This window comes from Macrotis lagotis, chromosome 7 (genome assembly GCF_037893015.1).
Source record: "Macrotis lagotis isolate mMagLag1 chromosome 7, bilby.v1.9.chrom.fasta, whole genome shotgun sequence".
NCBI classification, from domain to species: Eukaryota; Metazoa; Chordata; class Mammalia; order Peramelemorphia; family Peramelidae; genus Macrotis; species Macrotis lagotis.
Window position 1 is genome coordinate 21,260,363 of NC_133664.1, and position 21,903 is coordinate 21,282,265.

Sequence of the window (21,903 nt, forward strand, 5' to 3'; positions counted from 1 at the left end):
TTGCTGGGAAACCAGGTAAAAAGTTGTTTGAGAAGAAAGTCAGTAAGGGATGTCTGTGTTCTCCTTGGGCATCCATGGGCTATGTAAAAAGAGTTTGAGACTAGGAGAACAGCAGAGGATCATGATAAGACAAGGAAGAGATGACAAGTGCTGCTCTGAAGTCACCAGAGGAGACTTCATGGAGCTAATACTCAGAGAGTTATGATCAGTGCTTAATTCTCATGGGGATCCATTCAGATAATTTTTGGGGAAGAAAAGGAAAGGATGGTCTAGACTGGTAATTCAGCAATGTAAGGAATTCCTGGTGGAAAAACCACCTCCCCCAGTGAAGGAACCTTTGCTCTCATCAGAGGTGGCTAGGAGAGGAAACAGCATATATACTCAATGGGGTATAGACATCTGGAGTAAGAAGGAGGGGGGAGCAGGGGGAAGGGGTGGGGATGTGAGTGATGGAGGAGAGGATGGACCATGGGGGGAGAGTGGTCAGATATAACACATTTTCTTTTTTACTTCTTGCAAGGGGCTGGGATTGGACGGCCTGTCCGGGACCATAGGGCCAGGTGGATGCTGGGCCTAAGGGGTGGGTGGTATGGGGGCTCAGGGCTTTTTGGCCCCAGGACCAGGGATCTGTCTGCTGCGCCATTCAACTACCCTACAGTAGAGTCGGAGTGAAAGGAGAGAGAAAATATAGTACATGGTAGTGGAGAAATAAGAAAGGGAGTTAAGATCAGCAATGGCAACGTTGGAAAAATATGCAAGTAACTTTTGTGATGGACTTATCATAAAGAATGTGATCCACCCAGGACAGAGTTGTTGGTGTTGGAACAAAGACTGAAGCACATTTTTTTATTATTATTATTATTATTTGGGGGAGGGTGCAGGGCAAATGGGGCTGGGTGGCCTGCCTGGGGCCACATAGCAGGGTGATCTTTGGGTGTCTGGGGCCGGATTTGGACCCAGGTGTTCCTGGCTCAAGGGCCAATGCTCTGTCCGCCCCCCCAGCCACCCCTACTATTATTAGTATTTTATTTTATTTTGGGTCTTTTTTTTTCCTTCTTTTTTGGTTTTTGCAGGGCAGTGGGGATTGGGTGGCTTACATGTCACACGGCTGGGTGATTGTTGGGTCTACGGGGCTGGATGTGGGCTCGGGTGCTCGTGGCTCCAGGGCTGGTGCTTCGTCCATTTCGCCACCTGGCCATACCTACAATTATTACTATTATTTTTTTTAATTTTAATTTTTTTTCTCTCTCCCCTTTATTTTATCGCTCAAGCAAGTCTATCTTTAGGGGGAGGGGTATTTCATTTACTCTTAAACAAGAATATTTTATTAATGTAAAAAAATTTGTACAAAATGAGAATAAAAAAATAAAAAAACCATGCTGGAAAAAAAAACCTCCCCCAATGCAAATCAAAAACTAATCCAGCAGAGTTTTAGGTCCTGAGAGCTTTGGAATATTCATGGTCTCTGTAGAGGCTGGACTCTGCTCAAGCTCTTCCTCATTCCAAGCCTTCTAGCTTTCCATAATAACAGAAGGGTTAATTGGGTATTGCAGATCTACCTGATGAGAACCATTAAAAATATATTTGCCCAGTTTCATAATTTTGATCAAAAAAAGCTTTAAGAAGGGGCAGCTGGGGGGGGGGGGCGCGGCTAGGTGGCATAGTAAATAGAGCACCGGCCCTGGAGTCAGGAGTACCTGGGTTCAAATCCGGCCTCAGACACTTAATAATAACCTAGCTGTGTGGCCTTGGGCAAGTCACTTAACCCCATTGCCATGCAAAAACCAAAAAAATAAAAAGGGGGTGCAGCTGGGTGGCACAGTGTATAGTGTACTTAATACCTAACTCGGTGATCTTGGGCAAGTCACTTAACCCCATTGCTTTGCAAATGCAAAAATTTAAAGGAAACTGCCCATATCTTCTCCACACACCATTAGCCAGAATATAGGAAGCACTCGAGCCAGAGAAGATAACCAGTTCCCAGAAGACAGCCTCTAAGAAAAGAACTATCCTCAGAAGTCTGATAGAATGTGCCAAATTAAGAATAATGAAGTGGGTGAACTAGAGATCCAATGCACCTGACTTCCTAGGCATCCCTCAGACTTGGCAGAATTGAGCAGAGGGCTAGACTATAGCTCTGAAGGCATAGGTTTCCTTCAAGATGTCCTGAGTGAAAGACGGGAGGCAGCAAGGGCCAGGCAAACCAAGGCAGCCAACCCAGGCTAGAGTTAAAGAGCAGCCCAGCTTCCTCCACCATTATCCTTGGAATTGTGGGGTGGTTTTTAGTGCTGGCCAACTCTTCATGACCCCATTAGGGATTTTCTTGGCAGAGGTACTGGAGTGGTTTTGCCATTTCCTTCTCCAGCTCACTATACAGGTGAGGAAATTGAGGCAACCAGGTGAAGTGACTCACCTAAGGTCTCACAGGTCAAATTTGAACTCAGGATGATGAGTCTTCCTGACTCAGGGCCCAGTACTCTATCTGCTGCATCACCTAACCACACCAAAACACAGTAGATAAGCTTAAAATCACTGTGAAATTATTAAATTTCATTTTTCCTTTTCAAAAAGTTGCTTATTAAAAAAAAAGGCATTTCTTCCAACTACCCCATCCTCCCCACTCCACCTTTTGGGTATCTGTTTTTACCAGTTCCACTAAGACTCTGGAATCTCAACAATAAAGAGCATATCAATATTTGGACTTATAGTTATAAAAAAAAACACAGGAAAAACATGCCCTTTAATGAAAAGGCATTAAAATCTACATATAGATATCCCTCTGTACACAGAGGGATATTTTCCCCAAGAAAGCTGTTAGCCTGATGTTAAAAAGGAAATGTCATTCTCCTTGTATCCAGGGCAGGATGTTGAAATTTGTCTCCAAAAACTTTGATAAGAATTCAAACATTTTATATGAATTTTAAGAATACACATTTTAAAAATAGTTATTTAGTTTTTGTTTAATTAATTTTGTGTGGTGATGGCTGTTATTTAAGGAATAAATAGAATCTTTGTCTCTGGGCTTCTCTCTCCCCTCCCCACCAGAATCAGGAAGGTTTCACAGTTTATAAGAAGCTATTTGTGATTTTGCTTATTGGATGTGGAGTATCATTTGCTTAAAGCTAAATGGTGGCTTAGTGATTTCTGAGATCCTTGGCATCAACTTCTTACATCTGGGTGGGAATGACCCTTACTGGTTTCCAATTTTGTTTCAGGTTTTTGATTGAAAAATTGGTCAAATATTAAATTAAAAAATATTCAGCCTATTTGTGAGTTATTGAATGAGTTATGAGATTTGAAGTTTGATGGTCTCTAACAATTATAATTAGCATAACTAAAAGAAAAAAAATGTTTAATTTAAAACTTTTGTCCTTTTATCTAAGGTCTTTGGCCAGCACTTTTGAGGTAGGGATTGTTAATCCATGGATTGTTCTGGTATGGGAATCATGGACTGTCTGATATCCTGAGGGTAAGGCTCAGCAGTGTGATGGTGTTTTATAGGGACCCAGGCTCAAGATTGAGAGTGGGATTTATGAGGAACCTCAAGGTCTGTGTGAGGGCTCAGTTAAATGAAGGGACTGCCCTTTACTGCACATTTGTGACAGTTTGAGACAAATTAAGAAAGGCATGCCTCTGGCTGGCCACCTCATCTGGCCTTTCAGCCTTATACGCTTCTAAAATGTTGGGTTTGTGTTCTTTAAAAGTTGGGATTGAAAAGAAGTAAACAATGTACCCCCCATCCATGAGGGAGGAGCAGGATCCATGTGAAAGTTCCCTTCTTTAGTCATGTGACCCATTGGGAATCTAGCAGTGGCATTTTTAAAAAGAATATTTTCTTAACAAAGGTTTTTTCTTTTAAGCAATGACAACAATTATTTTAATAAAAATGTATATTTTATCCTGAGTGACTGACCTGCAATAATCTGTATCGATGGGAATACCCACAGTACCCACATCAGGGAAGAGAATGCAAATCTTTGGGAGTATTTGAGGGACAAACTACATCTTGGACAGGACATAAGGGTTTGTTGTAAAGTTGAAACATCCAGAAAACTCAACTGATAATGTAAAAAGATAAAATTTTGTCTGATGGTCTTAATAGAAATTTGAACGTATTCATCAAGGTTTGATTGAACTGAGATTGCTTTTAATTTCCCAATCACATATGTCTTCTAATGATAGGAGTTTTACAATTTTGAGGTACCACCTCACATCTATCAAATTGATTAATATCCCCAAAAAAGGAAAATGATCAGTGTTGGAGAGGATGTGGGGAACACAGAGACACTAATGCACTATTGGTGGAATTGTGAACTGATCCAACCATTCTGGAAAGCAATTTGGAGCTATGCTCAAAGAGCAGTAAAACCCATCCTACCCTTTGATCTAGCAATACCAATACTTGGTTTGTATCTCAAAGAGATAAAAAAATATAGAACTATTTGTATAAAAATAAAACAGCTCTTTTTGTGGTGGCTAAGATTTGGAAATTGAAGGAAAGCACACCAATTGGGGAATGATTGAACAAGCCAAAATATTATTATGCTATAAGGAATAACAAGCAAGATGATTTTGAGAAAAAACTGGGAAAGATTTACATGAACTGGATGCAAATTAAAGTGAGCAGAACAGGAGAACATTGTACAGAGTAACCGCAATATTGTATGATGAAGAGCCATATCTAACTATTCTCAGCAATACAGTGATTCAGGACAATCCCAAAGGACTCAGGATGAAACATGTTATCTGCCTCCAGAGAAAGAACTGAGCTGCTTTGAATACAGACTCTAAGGCCTACTATTTTGTACTTTCACTTTTTTGTTATTTTTCTAGTTGTCTTTGCAAAATTACTAATGTGGAAATGTTTTACATGATTGCACATGTATAACCTATTTCAGATGGTTTACCTTAGGGACGGGTGGGAGAGGAAGAAGAGGGATAGAATTTAGAACTCAAAACTTTTTTAAAAAGTTGATTCCTTTAACATATTGGGGAAAAAATAAAATATTTAAAGAAATCATAGGAGTTTTAGCTTTCTGTTCTGTGAGAATAAATGGACAGTTTCAATGGTTGCATCTCTCTTTTTCTTTCTAGGTCCTGGTTAGATAGTAATGAAAAAAGTGCCATTAAAAAGCTGACCAGTAGTTTGCCACTGAGAGAGGAACTAGACCGTTTAAAAGATGAATTGTCTCATCAGCTCCTGCTCTCAGATATCAGGTAATGATGTGGAGGTCAAACTGAGCATGTGCTACCTCCTGGCCCAGCTTCCTTCCCTTCCACTAAGAAGTACCTGCTTAACTTGATTCTCTTAGTCTTCATTGTTCTTCCATCATATTTCACCAGCAATAACTGGACATAGATACATAGACAGTTCCTAAGTGTTTTCTTAGTGCTTTCCAAAGCACTCTGTCATAGTTTTAGAACTGGAGGAGGGGTCCTTAAGGACAATCTTACTTATTTCTTTTGGAAATGCAAAAAGTAGGTGTCCCAGGACCAACCAGGTGCTGAAAGGCACTGACAGGATTCAAACTCAGCTCCTATGACTCCAAGGCTAGACTAACCACTGGACCTTACAGCCTCTCCACAGGGGGCAAGTTATTGCCTTCAGCATACTGCAGTTCAGTATATGGGGGAGGTTCAAGATTTGCCTGGGGTGATAACAGTTTGGTCCCTAGTAGGATTTGAACCCAAATCTCTTTCAACTCTCCCACATTATTTTCTATAAAAGACTTATGACCTGTCCTTTAAAATCAAAGTTCGGGGCAGCTAGGTGGCACAGTGGATAGAGCACCAGCCCTGGAGTCAGGAGGACCTGAGTTCAAATCTGGCCTCAGACACTTAATAATTACCTAGCTGTGTGGCCTTGGGCAAGCCATTTAACCCTATTTGCCTTGCAAAAACCTAAAAAAAAAAAAAATCAAAGTTCTAGGCTTGTACAGTGGATTCTATCCTGGAAGCATCTTACTGCAAGCAACCCTTTGCCTGCAAACATAGTTTGCCCAAAAGCATCACTATTTGACTCAATAAATAAAGAAAAACGTCTTGAGCTCCCATATTAGCCCTCAGGCTAACAATACACTAAATAAAGGGCAAGTATTAAGTTATCCAATCCAGAGGCCTCAGACCACCAGGAAAGCACTCTTTCCACTTCTCTAGGAACTTAAAAAAAAAGTCATAGAATCACAGAATTTGAGCATTGTAAGGAACCTCAGTGATATTGTAAGGAACCTCAGTGACTTTCTAATCCAATCCTTCCATAAAAAGAGTCCCCATTAGAGCATATTAAACAAATTTTCTAGGTTTAAGTTACTGCCCTGGGGTTGGAGGTGAGGGCCCTCCTCTTCCTTCCAAAGAGCCCCCAGCTGCCCTCTACATTTACTTTGTTCTATCTTAATTGGATACCCCTCCTTGCAAAGTAGAAATATCTTGTTATCAGTAAGAATCAGACTCATCACATCTAATAGGCACAGTCCACAGAACTCACATGGTTCAGGTTTACTGCTCAGTATTATAACTCTCTTGTTTGCTTCTGTTTGGCTTACATGCCCACTTGAGCTAGGGACTTGATGTGGCCTATGAACATCCCATTTGGTCTAGGACCTCCTTTACTGCTCTGCTTCCCCCATTGCCTCTCCATTTCAGTCAAGAGGTTCCCAGTGAAGTTCCATGAAGATTCAGCTCTGTCCACAACCATTCAGGGTGCTCAAACCATGGGAAGGAAGAAGAGAGGGCAGGAATAAAGGAGAGAAAAAGAAATAGAGAAAGAGGAAGGAAACAGAGATGGAAGAAAGGAAACAAGGATGTATGAAACACCTGATGTTGTTTGGCCATTTCCAGCTCTTTATGATAACTTGGACCATAACCACACCCAATCCTCTTATCTTCACTATCTCAAAATCTGTCCATTGTTCCCCTGACACCATCTCTCTAATTCATCCTCTGCCATTTCCTCTTCCTTTTACCTTCAATTTTTGCAACAACAGGTTTTTTTCAGTGAGTCCCATCTTCTCCCTATAATCCCGAAGTATTTAAACTTTAGCTCCAGTATTTGATGACCTGTGAATAGACTGAATTAATTCCTTTAAGTATTAACTGATTTGATCTCCTTGCTGTCCAAGCAACTCCCAAAAGTCTTCTCAGTTTGAAAGGTTCAATTCTGCAACTCTCAGCTTTCCTTACAGTACAGTTCTCACAGCTATACATTGCTACTAGAAAAAACCATAAATTTTGACATTACAGCCTTTGTCAGCAAGGTGACATCTCTGATTTTTGGCATACTGTCCAGATGTGCCATGGCTTTTCTTCCCAGGAGCAGGCATCTTTTAACTTCATGGCTGTTGTCACTATCTGCGGGGATCTTTGAGCCCAAGAATATAGAGTCCAGTCTTGCTTCCATTTCTTCTCCTTCTGTTTGCCAGGAAGTGGTGGGGCTAGTTGACAGGATTTTGGTTTTTTGATGTTAAGCTTCAAGCCACTTTTTACACTCTCTGACTCTTATCAGGAGACTTTTTAATTCCTCTTCATTTTCTGCCCTCAGGTTGGAATCAACTACATATCTGACATAGTTGCTATTTCTCCCAGCAGCCTTAATTTTGCCTTTTGATTTGTCCAACTTGGCATTTCACATGGATATATTCCGCATACAAGTTAAATAAGTTGACAGTATACAGTTTTTTGTACTTATTTTCCAATCTTAAACCAGTCATTTGTTCCACGTGCTAAATGTTGCTTCTTGGGCTACATACAGGTTCCTCCCGAGACAAGTGTGATGATCTGGTACTCCCTTCTTTTTAAAATCTTGGCACGTTTTGTTGTGTTCCACCTAGTCAAAGGTTGGGTCAATTGTAGTCAATGATGAAAAAGAAGTAGATGGATTTTTTTGGAGTTCTCTTGCTTTTCTCCATAGTCCAGTGAATGTTGTCAATTTGGTCTCTAGTTTTTCTGCCTTTTTGGAAAAAGCAATCTGTCCCCAGTTGATCAGTGGTCAGATTCTCAGGTCACATATTTATGAAGCCTCACTTGCAGTATCTTAAGCATAAACCTTGCTGATATGTGAGATGAGCACAATTGTTCAGTAATCTGAACATTCCTTGGCATTGCCCTACTTTGGGATTGGGACAGAAACTGATCTTTTCCAATCCAGTGACCATTGTTGAGTTTTCCAAATATGCTGCCATACTGAGTTTCAGTATCATCTTTTAGGATTTTAAATAGCCCAACTGGAATTCCATCACCTCCATCAGCCCTCTTGATTTGACTCCCTAGGATATCTGATTCTAGATCAATGGCCATACCATAGTGGTTACCAGTGATGTTAAGATCTTTATTGTATAGTTCTGTGTATTCTTGTCATGTTTTCTTCATTTCCTGTTTCTGTTAAATCTCTACCAATTTTGTCTTTTATCATGCCTATTTTTGCATGAAATGTTTCCTTGATATCTCTGATTTTCTTGAAGAGATTTCTTGTCTTTCCCATTCTATTGTTTTCTTCTATTTCTGGGTTAAGAGTCCCATGGATAAAATGGAGTAGCTTTCATTGTCAAGAAAAGGGTGACAAAATGCTATCTGTTTATATCCAAGACAAACATCACAAATACAGGTCTGTTCTCCAACTACTGATGCTAGAGAAACCAGAGTTGATCGATTCTATTAAGAACTACAACATCTTCTAGAAATAACACTCCCTCAAAAAATGTCACATTCATCATTAGGCGATTAGAATGCTAAAGTAGAAAATCAAAAGATAATTGGTTTAACTGGCAAGTTTGGCCTTGGAGTTCAAAATGAAGCAGAATGGAGAACAACAGGGTTTTGTCAAGTTAACTCGCTGGTCATAGCAAACACTCTTGAACAATCCAAAAGGCTACTCTGCACATGGACATCACCAGATGGTCAATAGTGAAATCAGATGATTATATTCTTTGCAGCCAAAAGTGGAGAAACTCTTCACAACCAGTTAAAACAAGACCTAGAGCTGACTTTGACTCAAGTCATGAGCTTCTTCCTGTGAAATTCAGATTGAGATTGTAGAAAGACCTAATAATATCCCTTAGGATTATGAAGGAAACAGTAAATAGATTTAAGGGATTAGATAGAGTGCCTGAAGAAATGTAGACAGGTTCACAATACTGCATAAAAAGCAAGAAAGCAAAATGGCTGATTGATAAGATTTTATAGATAGCTGAAAGAAAGAAGGAAAGAGGAAGGGAAAGATATACCAAATAATGCAGAATTCCAGAAAATGAAGCATCTATTATGTCTCACAAGAACCCTGGGATGTGGATTCTGGTATTAGCCCCCATTTTACAGTTGAGGAAACTGAGGCAGAGGTTAAATGACTTGCCCAGTGTCACTCAGCTAAGTGAAGGAGATCAGATTTTAACTCAGGTTTTCCTGACTCCAGGCCCAACCCTCTGTGTACTGTGGCAACCCCTAACTGCCTGGTTAATACAGATGTATTCACTCCATTAGCAGAGTGGGCTTAACTCCCCCAGGACAAGTCTGTACTTTGTCAAATAGCCCAATTTGTCGAGGGAGTAGATGAGAAGAGATCCTGCCTCCTCTCAGAACTGGGATTCAGGTTCATCCTCTGACATAGTCACAGTTGTGTGACCCTGGGTAGGCTCCCTAGGGAACTCTCTAAGGTCACTGTGGGCAAATGGAGTTTTCTTCCTGGCGATTAGTTTCCTATACTAAAGGCAGCAAAGATCCAGCCCCCAAAAGAAGTAAACTTCATCAGTACCAGAACAAAGTTCTCCACAGTAGATTACAAGGATTGGATCTCGCTGTAGGAAAGAAAAGAATTACTTTAATTACTTATTCTACCTAGAGCTGTATTTGTTTCTTAATCTTATTTCTTTAACATATGAAAGACATTTTTAGCATCCTTATAAAAAAATTTTGAATTCCAAATCCTTCCCACCCCCTTAATTGAGAAGGCAAGCTGTTTGATATAGATTATGTAAGTGTAGTCATGCAAAACATTTCCATTTTAGTCATGTTACTAAGGAAAACAGAAACACACACACACACACACCCCATTAAAAACAAGAAAAAGAAAATTTTTTAAAGTATGCCTTTTGTATTCAGATTCCAACAGTTCTTTCTTTGGAAGTGGACAGCATGTTTCATCATGAGTCCTTCATGTTATCTTGGATTGTTGCTGAGAATAGCTACATCGTTCCCGGTTGATGGTTGTCCAGTATTGCTATTAATGTGCACAATGTTCTCCTGGTTTTGTGGAACAAGTATTTAAAGACTGGCTCTTCCTACTTTACAGGAGAGATTATTGACATGATTAATTTGAAATAGCTTCCAGTAAATGAATCAATTAATGTTAACAGAATTAATCACAATTTCTAGCTAGCCCTTAATACTGTAGATTTACCTGAAGATATTTCTGATTCTTACAGTTTTTTGGGTCACGAGTCAAATTTAACATTTATGTTAAAACTTGTGGGGACAGTTTATCTTGTTTCACTATCTTTATAAATCATGGATGGATTTGGGGGAGAATCTTATCTTTCCATATCCCATTTAGGTAGAATTTTACAAATATTTAATGCAAAATAATAGATTAAACTTGATAAATTGAAGGTGGTTGGAATAATGGTTCAGAAGAGGCTAAGGTTGGTGGGAACACTTGAGTTTGGGAATTCTGAAGTATCCACTACCAATATGGTAACCCCTAAGAGAAGCCTCAAGGCTCAGGTTGGAAATGAAGGCAGTTAAAAATCCCATGACAATCACAGGAATTAGTCCTGTTGAGTGGTGGAGAAAGATAGGGAGACCATGTCCTATAAAAGAAAAAAGAAAAAATGAACCCATCTCTGCCTTGTCCATTAGTGGGTTCACTGCAGTCTTTATATGTCTTGATGCTTGTATCCGAACTGTGTGAAGGCAGTACGCCAGTGAGCCAGCCATCCAGATGGTGAAGACCCAAATTTTTATTTAGACTAATATAGTTTGTAATATACATGAAAACTCATTGCTATAAGGTAAGATTTTTTTAAATAGGATATGTTTGTAATGGATTTTTAGGAAAATGAAAAGACTTTTATAAGAAAAGCAGTCATATTATGATCTTGACAGAGACAAGAGACTATACATCCCAGATTAGAAAATGCTACCAATGCTTTGCAGCTTCTCATCCTCAATAGCTGCCTGGACCCCTGAGAGATCAGTTGATTTGCCCAAGGTCATAGAACCAGTTCTCAGCTCAAGACTGGCTCTCTCTGTTGCCTCTTGATGCCTCTTAATTTTGACAAAGCAGGTTATATTTTTAATAGTTTTCTCCCTTGCTTTATAAACCTCAATTTTAAACTTTAAAAATTCAGTTTGCCTACACGTTTTTCAAACTTGTAGATTTTTCTACCCAGCCACCTTCTCCATTCAGGAAAACAGACCCAATTCCATAGTTTTTCTCTTTGGTTACTGTCTCACAGGCTCCTGACAAGAGCTGCTGAAGAGATGCATGTCAGTTCATGTACTGTTGCACACATGTCTTGCCACTTTGGTAAGTCATTGCCATCTCCTTCAATATGCAGGTGACATTCTCTCTCTGCTCTTGTTTGTACAGGTGGCAGAGGAGCTGGGGCATAGCTCACCGTTGTAGCCAGCTACATAGCCTCAGTCGCTTAGCCCAGCAAAACCTGGAAGTCCTTCAGAATGTTAAAGGTGTGTCTTTGAGATCTCTTTTCCTATGAGGGAATGAAGAACTTTCTTTTCTGGGCATTATCCTGATGTCTTTTTGCTGCCAATTTTGTGTTCCACACTCAGAGAGGAGTGCATAGGTTGGCATAGGTATGACTGTTTCTACTGGGGAATCTCAGAATGGGGGCCTTTGCGATAAAATAAGGGCTAAGTGACATACTCATCTTGATGTCCATGCAGACTTCTGTAATAAAGGATTTCTGTTTCATTATCAGGTTGTACAGTAACATTCACAGACCGGTCAGGCATGAGTGCCTTGGGTCATGTCATGCTAGGAACCATGGATGTTCATCACCATTGGACAAAAGTAAGAAAAACCAGAAAGCAAGACTATTTCAATGTTTTCAAAGGCACCTATATAATTTTTGTCTAAAATATTATTTCACTAAGTACAAAATTTTGAGATCAATATCTTAACTCCCAATGGCTATCTTTGCTGCAATATCATCTTGTTATTGTCTAATATTTGGATAACCAATCCCTTGCCATTTACTCAGGATTTATTTAAGTCACTTTCCCCCTATGACTAGGTGTGAGAATTTTCCATTCCATGTTCTTACTCTGCCGTTTTAAAAAATTCAATGGAAAAAAATGAGTAAAGGAGTGTAAAGAATGTAGGGTTCTATAGTGTCTTAGATTTTCTCAATGCTTTCTGGATAATAAAATCTCCTGTTCTCCTACAAATCCAGTTCCAGACTTTCCCATCATTTTATGTTGTGAAATACATTGACAGTTCAACTATAAAAGTGTTCACTTCATTGTCTCTGTCCTGAACTTGTGATCTCATCAAGGCCCCTGCTTGTTCATGGCTTTTCTGAAGTGGCCCACGGAGGATCTGCCCAACAGGCTGAGGAGCCATCCTTCAGGGTCCTTTGTTTTGATCCTAGACATCCTCGCACTATGTACTGTCCTCCATGGTCCTCCATCTTATTACATGATCCCCCACCTTCTTCTGCAATTTATGTTGTATTTTATACAGTTTTCCAAAGGAAGAGAGCCTGCTCCCGACTCCCATTCAGGTCTTAGGGCAGCTCAGTGTCTCTCCACAATACGCCCATCCGGTATGAAGATTGGTCAGCAACATCAGAGCATAGGCAGTTTTCCCTCTTTAGTCCCTAAAGCTGATCACTTCTCCCTTCCCTTTGATGACACTCCTAATGTATGTACAGACTATTTGTTGGGCATGTAGGACCTGCCCTTCTTCTCTTCCCTCAAGCCCAGCTGAAACATGATCTTCAGGAAACCTCTGCTGTTTCTCTCATCCTTTGCTCCGAAGCATTTCCTGTCTCTGCTTAGAATTGACTTCTTCCCCAAGAGAATAAAAACACTCTAAGAACACAGATTGTTTTATTAGTGCCCAGCTCATTATTATTGCCCTAGAAAAGAATTGTGGATCCAGTGATGATTCTGTCCTCTTCCCTGCCTTCCTTCCTGTCACTGAATCTGCTCTCTAGCGGAGGGTGAGGCACTTTCAGAAGAGTGGTTCTTCCCTAGCAGATTTCTTCCTGACTTTACATCTTCCCTACTTTCTTATGGAGCACACTCAATACAAAGGCATTAGAGACAAATTCTATGACCCTGTGTGACCCTCAGTGATGAAAAACAGTCTGTCCAGTCTCACAGATAATTGTAGTCACTGCTCTAGTTTCATCCAAATGCTCTTGGCTCGCCCACCCTTGTCACTGTGGAGTCCTCATCAACTCCCTCATTCCCTTTGTGATGTTATGTTGGTTTGGTTGCCCTTGGCTTATGTCTCTCTTCTCCACCTGCCGGGAAATGAAGTATTTGATGGTTGAAGGATTGAATGCCCTCTTATTGAAGGGACATCAGTTAAAGTTTTCAGAGAAATGGTTTACCACTTAATCAGTCATTAGCTAAAATCATTTTCTAGGAGTTTGGCCCTGAAAGGGGGAGAGAAAGGCAAGATGATAGCTTCAGGCTATCAGTGGGGTTTCTCTGAATATTTATAGTCAAATGAAAAGGAATCAGCAGGTAGGGAGAAATTGATCCATGGATCAGAATTCTCAGTCAAATCCCTTGATAACATTTAAATGTTTTTAAAAATGCTTTCAGGATAGTCAGAATTTTGGTCAAAATAAAACAAGCAATAGGATCTTATGGCTCAAACTGAAAGTCAGTTCATCCGCAATTGTGAACTGATCCAACCATTCTGGAGAGCAATTTAGAACTCTGCCCAAAGAGTTATAAAACTGTGCATATCCTTTGTTCCCACAATACCACTACTATATCCCAAAGAAATCATTAAAATAGGAGGAAAGAAAAAATATTCAGTGCAGCTCTTTTTGTAGTAACATAGAATTGGAAATTGAGGGAATTACCTATCAATTGGGGAATGACTGAACAAGTCATGGTAAATGAATGTGATGGAATATTAGTGCTCTATAAGAAATGATGAGGAGTCTGATTTCAGAAAAGCCTGAAAAGACTTCTTGAACTGATGTTGAGTGAAGTCAGGAGAACCAGAAGACTGTACCCATCAATGGCAGCAGTGCGAGATGGACTCTGCTCCTCTCAGCAATACAGTGATCAGACAATTCTAAAAGACTGGAAAAGAATGGAAAATGTCATCCACCTCCAGAGAAGGAACTAGGGAGTCTAATGCAGATCAAAGCAGACTATCTTCACACTATCTTCACCTTTTTCATTTTGTTTTGTGTTTTTTCTCTTTGTGTTTTTTCCCTTCAGTTCTGATTTTTCTTTCATAGCATACCCAAAGGGAAATATGTATAATACAACTGTACATGTCTAACCTCTATCAGACTGTTTGCTGTCTAGGGGAAAGGGGACAAAAGGGTGGGAAGGAGAAAACTATAAAAATGAATGCTGTGAATTATCTCTATGTAGATTGGAAAAATAAATAAATTTTTAAAAAAAAGAAACTCAGGGACAGCTAGGTGGTGTAGTGGATAAAGCACCGACCTTGGAGTCAGGAGGACCTGGGTTCAAATCCAGCCTCAGACACTTAATAATTACCTAGCTGTGTGGCCTTGGGCAAGCCACTTAACCCCGTTCGCCTTGCAAAAACTAAAAAAAAAAAAAACCTCAGTTCCTGGAGTGCCTCCTACCTCGGTAGGCGGGCTCTAAGTACATGCGGTACAGAGAAAGGAGACTACCCACTGCCAGACCAAGCTCACTGTTGATGAAGACGACCCTGGGCAAACAAGACATGGCCAGGATAGAATGAAGAGAGGCTGGTCCAGAGAAGGCTGGAGGCTGCTGCCGCTGCTGCTAACTACTGCTGCTTCTGCTGCTATGACTACTACTACTACTACTACTACTACTACTACTACTACTACTACTACTACTACTACTATTAATATTGCTACTTCTACTACTAATAATAATAATACTAATACCATTACTACTACTACTACTACTACTACTACTACTACTCCTGTGATCATGGAAAGCAGCTGCCCTTCTGACCAATTGTAGAGTCTCCCCAATATCAGGATGACCAGTACTGAACCAGCCCTTATGAGAATATAAACATGGACATAAAGGGATGACCTCGATCAGATTAGATTGTAAAAAAAAAAAGTTTTTTTTCCCTCAAAAAATTATTCAAGATGATGTAAGTAGTTATGGGAGGAAGCTCAGGGCCACCATCTTGCACAGAGCACTAGGCTTGGAATCAGGAAGACCAATTTTCATGAGTTCAAATCCTACCTCAGACCCTTGCTAGCTGGGTTTTCCTCAGTTTTCTTACCTGTCAAATGAGCTAGAGAAGTAAATGACAAACTGCTCAAGTATCCCTGCCAAGAAAACCCCAAATGGGGCTACAGAGTTGGATGTGACTGAAACAACAAAACAAGAACAAAGTCGTTTTGGATTTTTCTTTGTTTAGTAATTGCTAATTCTGTTACCATGACAGATTATCTTCCACATCACTTCATTAAAGTAGATCAGTCAAATATATGAGAACTTGAATCCAGATTCTCTTCCCAATGACCTTTGTCCCCATTTTCAATCATCATAAGCTAAATTAAGCTTCTCTTCTGAACATTTCAATATGTCCTGATTCCTAAGAAGCTTCCCCAGAAGCTCCACAATGTATTTGGGGCACATTTCTTTCTTCTCTCTGGCATATTTGTTCTAATCTAAACGATTACTCATTTCTTGGACTTGACTATTGCAGCTTCCTGCATTCTAGACTATCCTTTTAACCAGATGATTCCATTTTACTGTTTTTAATGTGTCTTCATTGCATTTGCTCGAAAGCTCTCCAAAGTACTGATCAGAGTCAGTCAACTCATTTCTCCCCTCTTTGGGCCACAGCTCTTTGAAAGGTTGCCGAGTTACTTTGCCCTCCAGAGAAAGCTGGTACTTTTAGAAGACCGGATCAGCTACCTGCTGGGTGGCATCCAGGTGGTCTATCTGGAGGAGCTGCAGCCGGCCCTGACGATTGAGGAGTACTATGCTCTCCTTGACAGCTTCTGCTCTCGGCTTCTGAAAAGCAGGCTGCCTTTCCACCCTCGCAGCCTCCGGGGCCTGCAGATGATCCTGGACAGGTGAGCCTTTGCTCTCTCTTTTGGGATCTTTGAGGCTGCTGGGTTTTTACATCTTAGTCACATGTTCCTGGCGAGGAAGAGAGAGTCATGTCATGGATGCTGGTGCAGCTGTCCTTGCCGATATTGAGAGGCTGAAGGCTTGTGTCACTTGGTCAGGGGACTGTCCTGTGCTCAAGATGTGGTAGCTCAGATGTAGATGTCACAATTTGCTGGTCAGGTAGACATACATGACTTGGGGAGGAGGCATGTAAATCCAGTGTGGAGTTTTCTGAACCCCATTTCTCCTTAGGTAGCAATGACTATGAAAAAAGGGTCTGAAGAAAGGGGTAATGTTTTGTTTCATTCCATTTCCCCTCAGCGATAGATATGCTCCCAGCCTGCATGAACTTGGTCACTTCAACATCCCAACACTGTGCGATCCTGTGTCCCTCCAGTGGTTTATTTTCACCAAAGCAACCCAAGCCAGAGAAAACATGAAAAGAAGGGATGAGTAAGTATTTATCTTCTAGAAAACAGCATCATTCAGCTCTGCTTTTTAACCTTTGCAACTTGCCTTGTCAAGTCCAAGGCCTATGTGCAGGGATTGGAGTCTAGATGAGCTGTCAGAGGTCAATGACAATGGGAGGGTCCATAGGCTCCATGGAGGGGCAAGGGGGGACCCTGGGTGAGTGACCTTCTGTACCTTTGCTCACTCTCAAGATTAGAGGCTGTTTGAGGGGCGGCTAAGTGACATAATGGATAGAGCACCGGCCCTGGAGTCAGGAGGACCTGAGTTCAGATCTGGCTTCAGACACTTAATAATAACCTAGCTGTGTGGCCTTGGGCAAGCCACTTAACCCCATTTGCCTTGCAAAAACCTTAAAAAAAAAAAAAGAAGAAGAAGAAGAGAAAGAAGAAGAAGGTAGAGTCTGAATAGGGATCAAAGGATACACTTTTCACTTTTCTGGGTTTTTTCTTTCTTTCTCCTAGTTTTTCCCTTTTCTTCTGTTTCTTCTTTCACAACATTACTCACATGAAAATAAGATTAATGATTTGATATTTTTGTCTATATCACATTGCTAGCTGTCTTGGGGATGGGGCAGGGGATGGATGGAAGGAGAAAAATCTTTTAAAAGTGAATGTTGGATGTCTAGGTGGCTCAGTGGATAGAGCACCAGCCCTGGAGTCAGGAGGACCTGAGTTCAAATCCAGCCTCAGACACATAATAATTACCTAGCTGTGTGGCCTTGGGCAAGCCACTTAATCCCATTTGCCTTGCAAAAACCTAAAAAAAAAAGTGAATGTTGTGGGGTAGCTAGGTGTTGCTGTGGATAGAGTACCAGCCCTAGAGTGGGGAGGACCTGAGTTCAAATTCAATCCCACATACTTAATTACTTGGTTGTGTAACCTTGGGCAAGTCACTTAACCCCATAGCCTTGCCAAAAAAAAAGGTGAATGTTAAAAACTCTCTTTGCATATAATTGGGAAAAAATAAGTGGAAGGAAAAAAAGATTAGAAGTGGCTTCAGGCCCTAAAGGAATTAGGACCAGCCTTCCAACTCTTGGAAACTGACAGTGTCTTCATTCTGAGCTGAAGAGACTGAGGCAGGAATGGGAGCCATGGGGCCCTTAGCAAGAGGAAGACTTCTGTCTGAGACCTGAGGACCCTCTTCCTGGTCATTAGAGTCATCCCTAGCTGCCCATGTTACAGGGGCCTTCTCTCAGGCTGGGTGCCCTCCTCTTACTCAGGGATGGGGTCGATGAGGAAGAGAGAAACCCTCTTCCCTTTCAGTCCCACTTGCTCCAAACTTCTTGGGAGTTCATCTTATCTTCCCAGTGCTGAGCAGAGCAGCCTGCATACAGCAGATGCTTAATCAATATTTATTCAAACAAAATCCAACAAATGGGTAAAAGTTTCGCTGTATTTTTTAAATCCTCAAGGCAAATATGGATCCTGTGGGCCATGAGGCTTCTGTTCCCTGTTCTGAGAAGCCCATAATATAGTGGCAGCTCCCCAGTGTGATTCTAGCCTCAGTGACTTCGACCCAACTGCATGGCCTTGGGCAAGTCCCCAACCCCTAATAGACGACCCTGGGATCCATCCCAACTCATTCTCCTATGTTTTCTGTTATATTTCATGATGTTCATAGCTTCTGATGACTTTCTCATTCATCTCTCAGACTAAAGGAGATGGAAAAGGAATTAATCCAAGCTTCAATGAAGAAATTTTCTCTGACAAAGTTGTACAAGGAGCCCAGTGTTTCAAGTGGCCAGATGATTGATTGCTGTAGGAGACTCCTCGAGCAGTCATTGCCGCGTCTGCAAGGGATGCACGTCTGCATTTCCCATTTCTATTCTGTGATGCAAGATGGAGACCTTTGCATTCCCTGGAATTGGAAGAGCTGAGGAACCACCTCGTGAAGTCAGAATCAGTGTTTTTGGTAAGAGGTCACCAAGAGAAATAAATTTGAGACTTAACTTATTGAAATGGAGATTCTGCCAGGACAGTATTGTTATGCCTCTGGCCAGAGAGGGACTTCTCCTTTGCTGCTCTGAATGTAGAACTGTGGCTCCCTTGGCAAAGGTTCATGTGTGTCCAGTTCCCATCCCACGCCTCCATGGTTTCCAAAACTGTAGACAAGTCTAACTTAGAGGTATTGGAGTGAAAGAGGCCCTCTCTATTTTTAATGGTGGGTAAAAAACACTTTTCATGGAAGCGCAACTTCTGCAAAAGAAAAATTCTCTATTTTTATATGCACAGTTATTGGGGGGTAAGGATTTGACAGATGGGAAAGGGCCCAAGAAAGGAACAGACCCAACTGAGGTGTGGTGGCATGAGACTCCTTTCTGCAAGTACCTAGGACAGTAACCTCACTTTGGGGGGGGGGGGGCAAACCTTATAGCGGTGGACAGCTGATATCATCCAAAGAGGGGGATTTCAAGAAGGCAAAATTAGTTATCCATTTTGATTCAGAAAAAGAGGTTAGAATTATGAAAAATTGTATATGTAGCTATGATGTCCCTTAGACTTTTTTATAAGCTTTTTGGGGCCAATATATTTGTCACAGTATTAACCACTTTGGTTGCTGAAGAATTTGGTTTTTAGATGATTGCTCCCATAATTGAGGGTTTCCTGTTCATTTAAGAGGTAGTGAGTGATGAAAGCATTCTTGATTTAGAATCACATTTCTAGCTGCATGTGAGTTGAGGGGCCAGTTTTCCTGCTTGGGAAAATGTTCAATGGAACACTAGCCACAGTCCTGGAGGTGGCGGATTACTCCATTCTTCAGAGCAGGGTCAAGGTCAAGGGCCCCCCGAACCCTGACCAGGCCTTTACAGTGTAGGTAGGTTTTCCCGTGTCTCTTCAGACATCAGATAGTTGCCTGCTGCTCTCACACTTCGGGGTGTGTGTTCGGTCACTAACATGGGGACCCCCTCCAGAGGAGCACATAACAATCACTGACTGCTCTTCCTAGAGCTGATGTTTTCTAGGGGAGTGTCTTCGTGGACTGCATAGCTCTTCCCCATCAAGGACCTCTTCCCAGAATATTGAGAGCTGGGCCTGTCCTCTGTGACTGATTGCCACCCACAGACACTCCCTAACAGGGAGGGCAGGTAACAGTCTGGCACCCTGGGGGTGTTTTCAGTGTATATTCTGAGCATTGAACATTGGAAAAAATTGGTCCAAATTTAAGTTCATCTGAAAACTACAGTCAGAAGTCATCATTTGAATAATCCAAACAAAAGTATAAAAGTAATTCTGGATTCAAAGAAAGTGTTTGTATTGTTAGTGTTTGTAGATGCAAACAGTGTCCTTTTTACTGCTGCATAAATCTGTTACAAAAAAATCTTCTGTCTTAGAGAATCAGTCTGCTGCCTCAGAACATTTGACCAAACCTGCAGATAACCCATAAACTGCCGCCTTGTCAGTAATTTTTAAATGGAAAAAAAAGTAGAATTAGATTGTCCCCTTTATAAAACTGATCAAATGTAATTTCAGTAGTATGTTTTGACCTGGATTTTGCCTCTAAGAAATAATTGTTATACAATAAATATAATCTGTATTAACCATAGAAATATCTTACTATTTTGTTATTCACAAACCATTTTCTGTCCATTGGAAAGAAAAGATGCTTCTTTTATTAGACAAGTATCTTGCTGATAAATTTTTTGTCACCTAACTAGAATTGAGTCAGAACTAAGCTAGTCACTGAGGTGGGAAGAGAAGAAACTCTGAGCCTGATCCTCCATTTCTCAGAGAGGCAGAATGAGCAGACATGACTCTGTAGCAAGGACATGGCATCAGTGTGGCATGGTGGAAAGAATCTGGGACCTGCCATCCGAAGGATGCGGGACACATCCCTGGATATGTGAGATACAGTTTCCTCATCTGTAAAACAGAGACAGTAACATTTGCTCTCCCAACAGAAACCCCCAGCTCCATGCTCAGTTCTGCCAGCCTTGTCCTGCCTTCTCAAGGCCCAGAGTTCTCTCTCTGGCTCCAGAAGCCTCCCCTCCCAGCAGCCTTTGCCCCTGCTTGGCCTATTGGCCCCCAGGGAAGTCAGCTAGGGCAGGTTAGGAACTTAAAAGAGCTCTCCCACTCAAAGAATGAAGCCCATCAGAGTCTTGTCAGGCCGGTGCTTCCTCAGAACAAACACCACGACCAAGTGTGTCAGTGTAATAACCCACCCTCACTCGGTGTGTCTTTAGACCCAGACCCATGGGAGTTACTGGTCTGTGTTCAAGCTGTCCTAGTCCACGTGATGTGACTTTTATCCAGGTGAGCCCATTTGTAAAATAGATTTCATGTTGAAAAGACAATCCTGGGCCCTAGGATTCTACAAATTCTAAGAAGCTCGGGGGATTCGCTTTTAAAAGGAGAGGAATACTGGTAGGAAAGGTATTCATTTAAATGAATGAGTCCTGCTCACCCAGAGGCAGCTCTGGCTTAATGAAGAGTAGGCTGGTCTTGGAACCATGAAGGCCTATGTCCCCCACTTGGACACATCTGTCTGGTGTCTTTGGATACATCCCCAGCCTTCTCTTCAGAGAAAATGTTCACTCAGCCAAGGAAAGAGAACTCCACACAGGAATGAAGTCTCAGGGCCAGAGCCTATTCCGTGGTGGTCTGTGTGAACATGCTGTCCTGGCACCATGTTGTCTGGGAGCCCTTCTGAAATGCCAAGGTTTGGCCTTCTGCTCAAAATGAAAAATCCTGCTCTTCTTTCATCTCTCACTGTCAGACTTTGAGTGGTTAGAGCCCCTTGCAGGATTAAAATGTCTCTCTCTTGTTTATCCTTTTCTTTTTTTAATACTATTTTAATTTTTAATGAATTTTACAATTTTTCCCCCAATCTTGCTTCTCTCCCCATCCCCCCACCGAAGGCAGTCTGTTAGTCTTTGCATTTTTTCTATGCTATACATTGATCAATATTGAATGTGTTGAGAAAGAAATCTATCCTTAAGGAAAAAAATAAAATATAAGAGAGCAGAATTACATAATAAGATAACAGTTGCTTTTAAATTAAAGGCCTTTATTTAAACTCCACAATTCTTTCTTTGGATACAGATGGTATTCTCCATCACAGATACCCTAAAATTGTCCCTGATGGTTGCACTGATGAAATGAGCAAGTCCATCAAGGTTGATCATCACCCCCATGTTGCTGTTAGGGTGTACAG

At 41.2% G+C, this 21,903-nt stretch overlaps 1 protein-coding gene across 7 annotated transcripts in view; it reads left to right on the top strand.

Annotated features, from left to right (window-relative positions):
• TCAIM (T cell activation inhibitor, mitochondrial) overlaps positions 1-21,903 on the top strand; it is a 53,265-nt gene that overhangs the window by 16,909 nt on the left and 14,453 nt on the right. For 5 of the 7 annotated variants that reach the window (XM_074195608.1, XM_074195609.1, XM_074195606.1 and 2 more), the window contains 6 exons: positions 5,095-5,217; positions 11,579-11,676; positions 11,928-12,019; positions 16,012-16,244; positions 16,603-16,734; positions 18,403-20,320. In XM_074195608.1, the coding sequence (XP_074051709.1) occupies positions 5,095-5,217; positions 11,579-11,676; positions 11,928-12,019; positions 16,012-16,244; positions 16,603-16,734; positions 18,403-18,628 (904 nt within the window). In that variant the 3' untranslated portion in view covers positions 18,629-20,320. Of the gene's footprint in view, positions 1-5,094; positions 5,218-11,578; positions 11,677-11,927; positions 12,020-16,011; positions 16,245-16,602; positions 16,735-18,402; positions 20,321-21,903 lie in introns of those variants that run through there. The other 2 variants (XR_012470443.1, XM_074195605.1) reach the window with 1 other exon arrangement.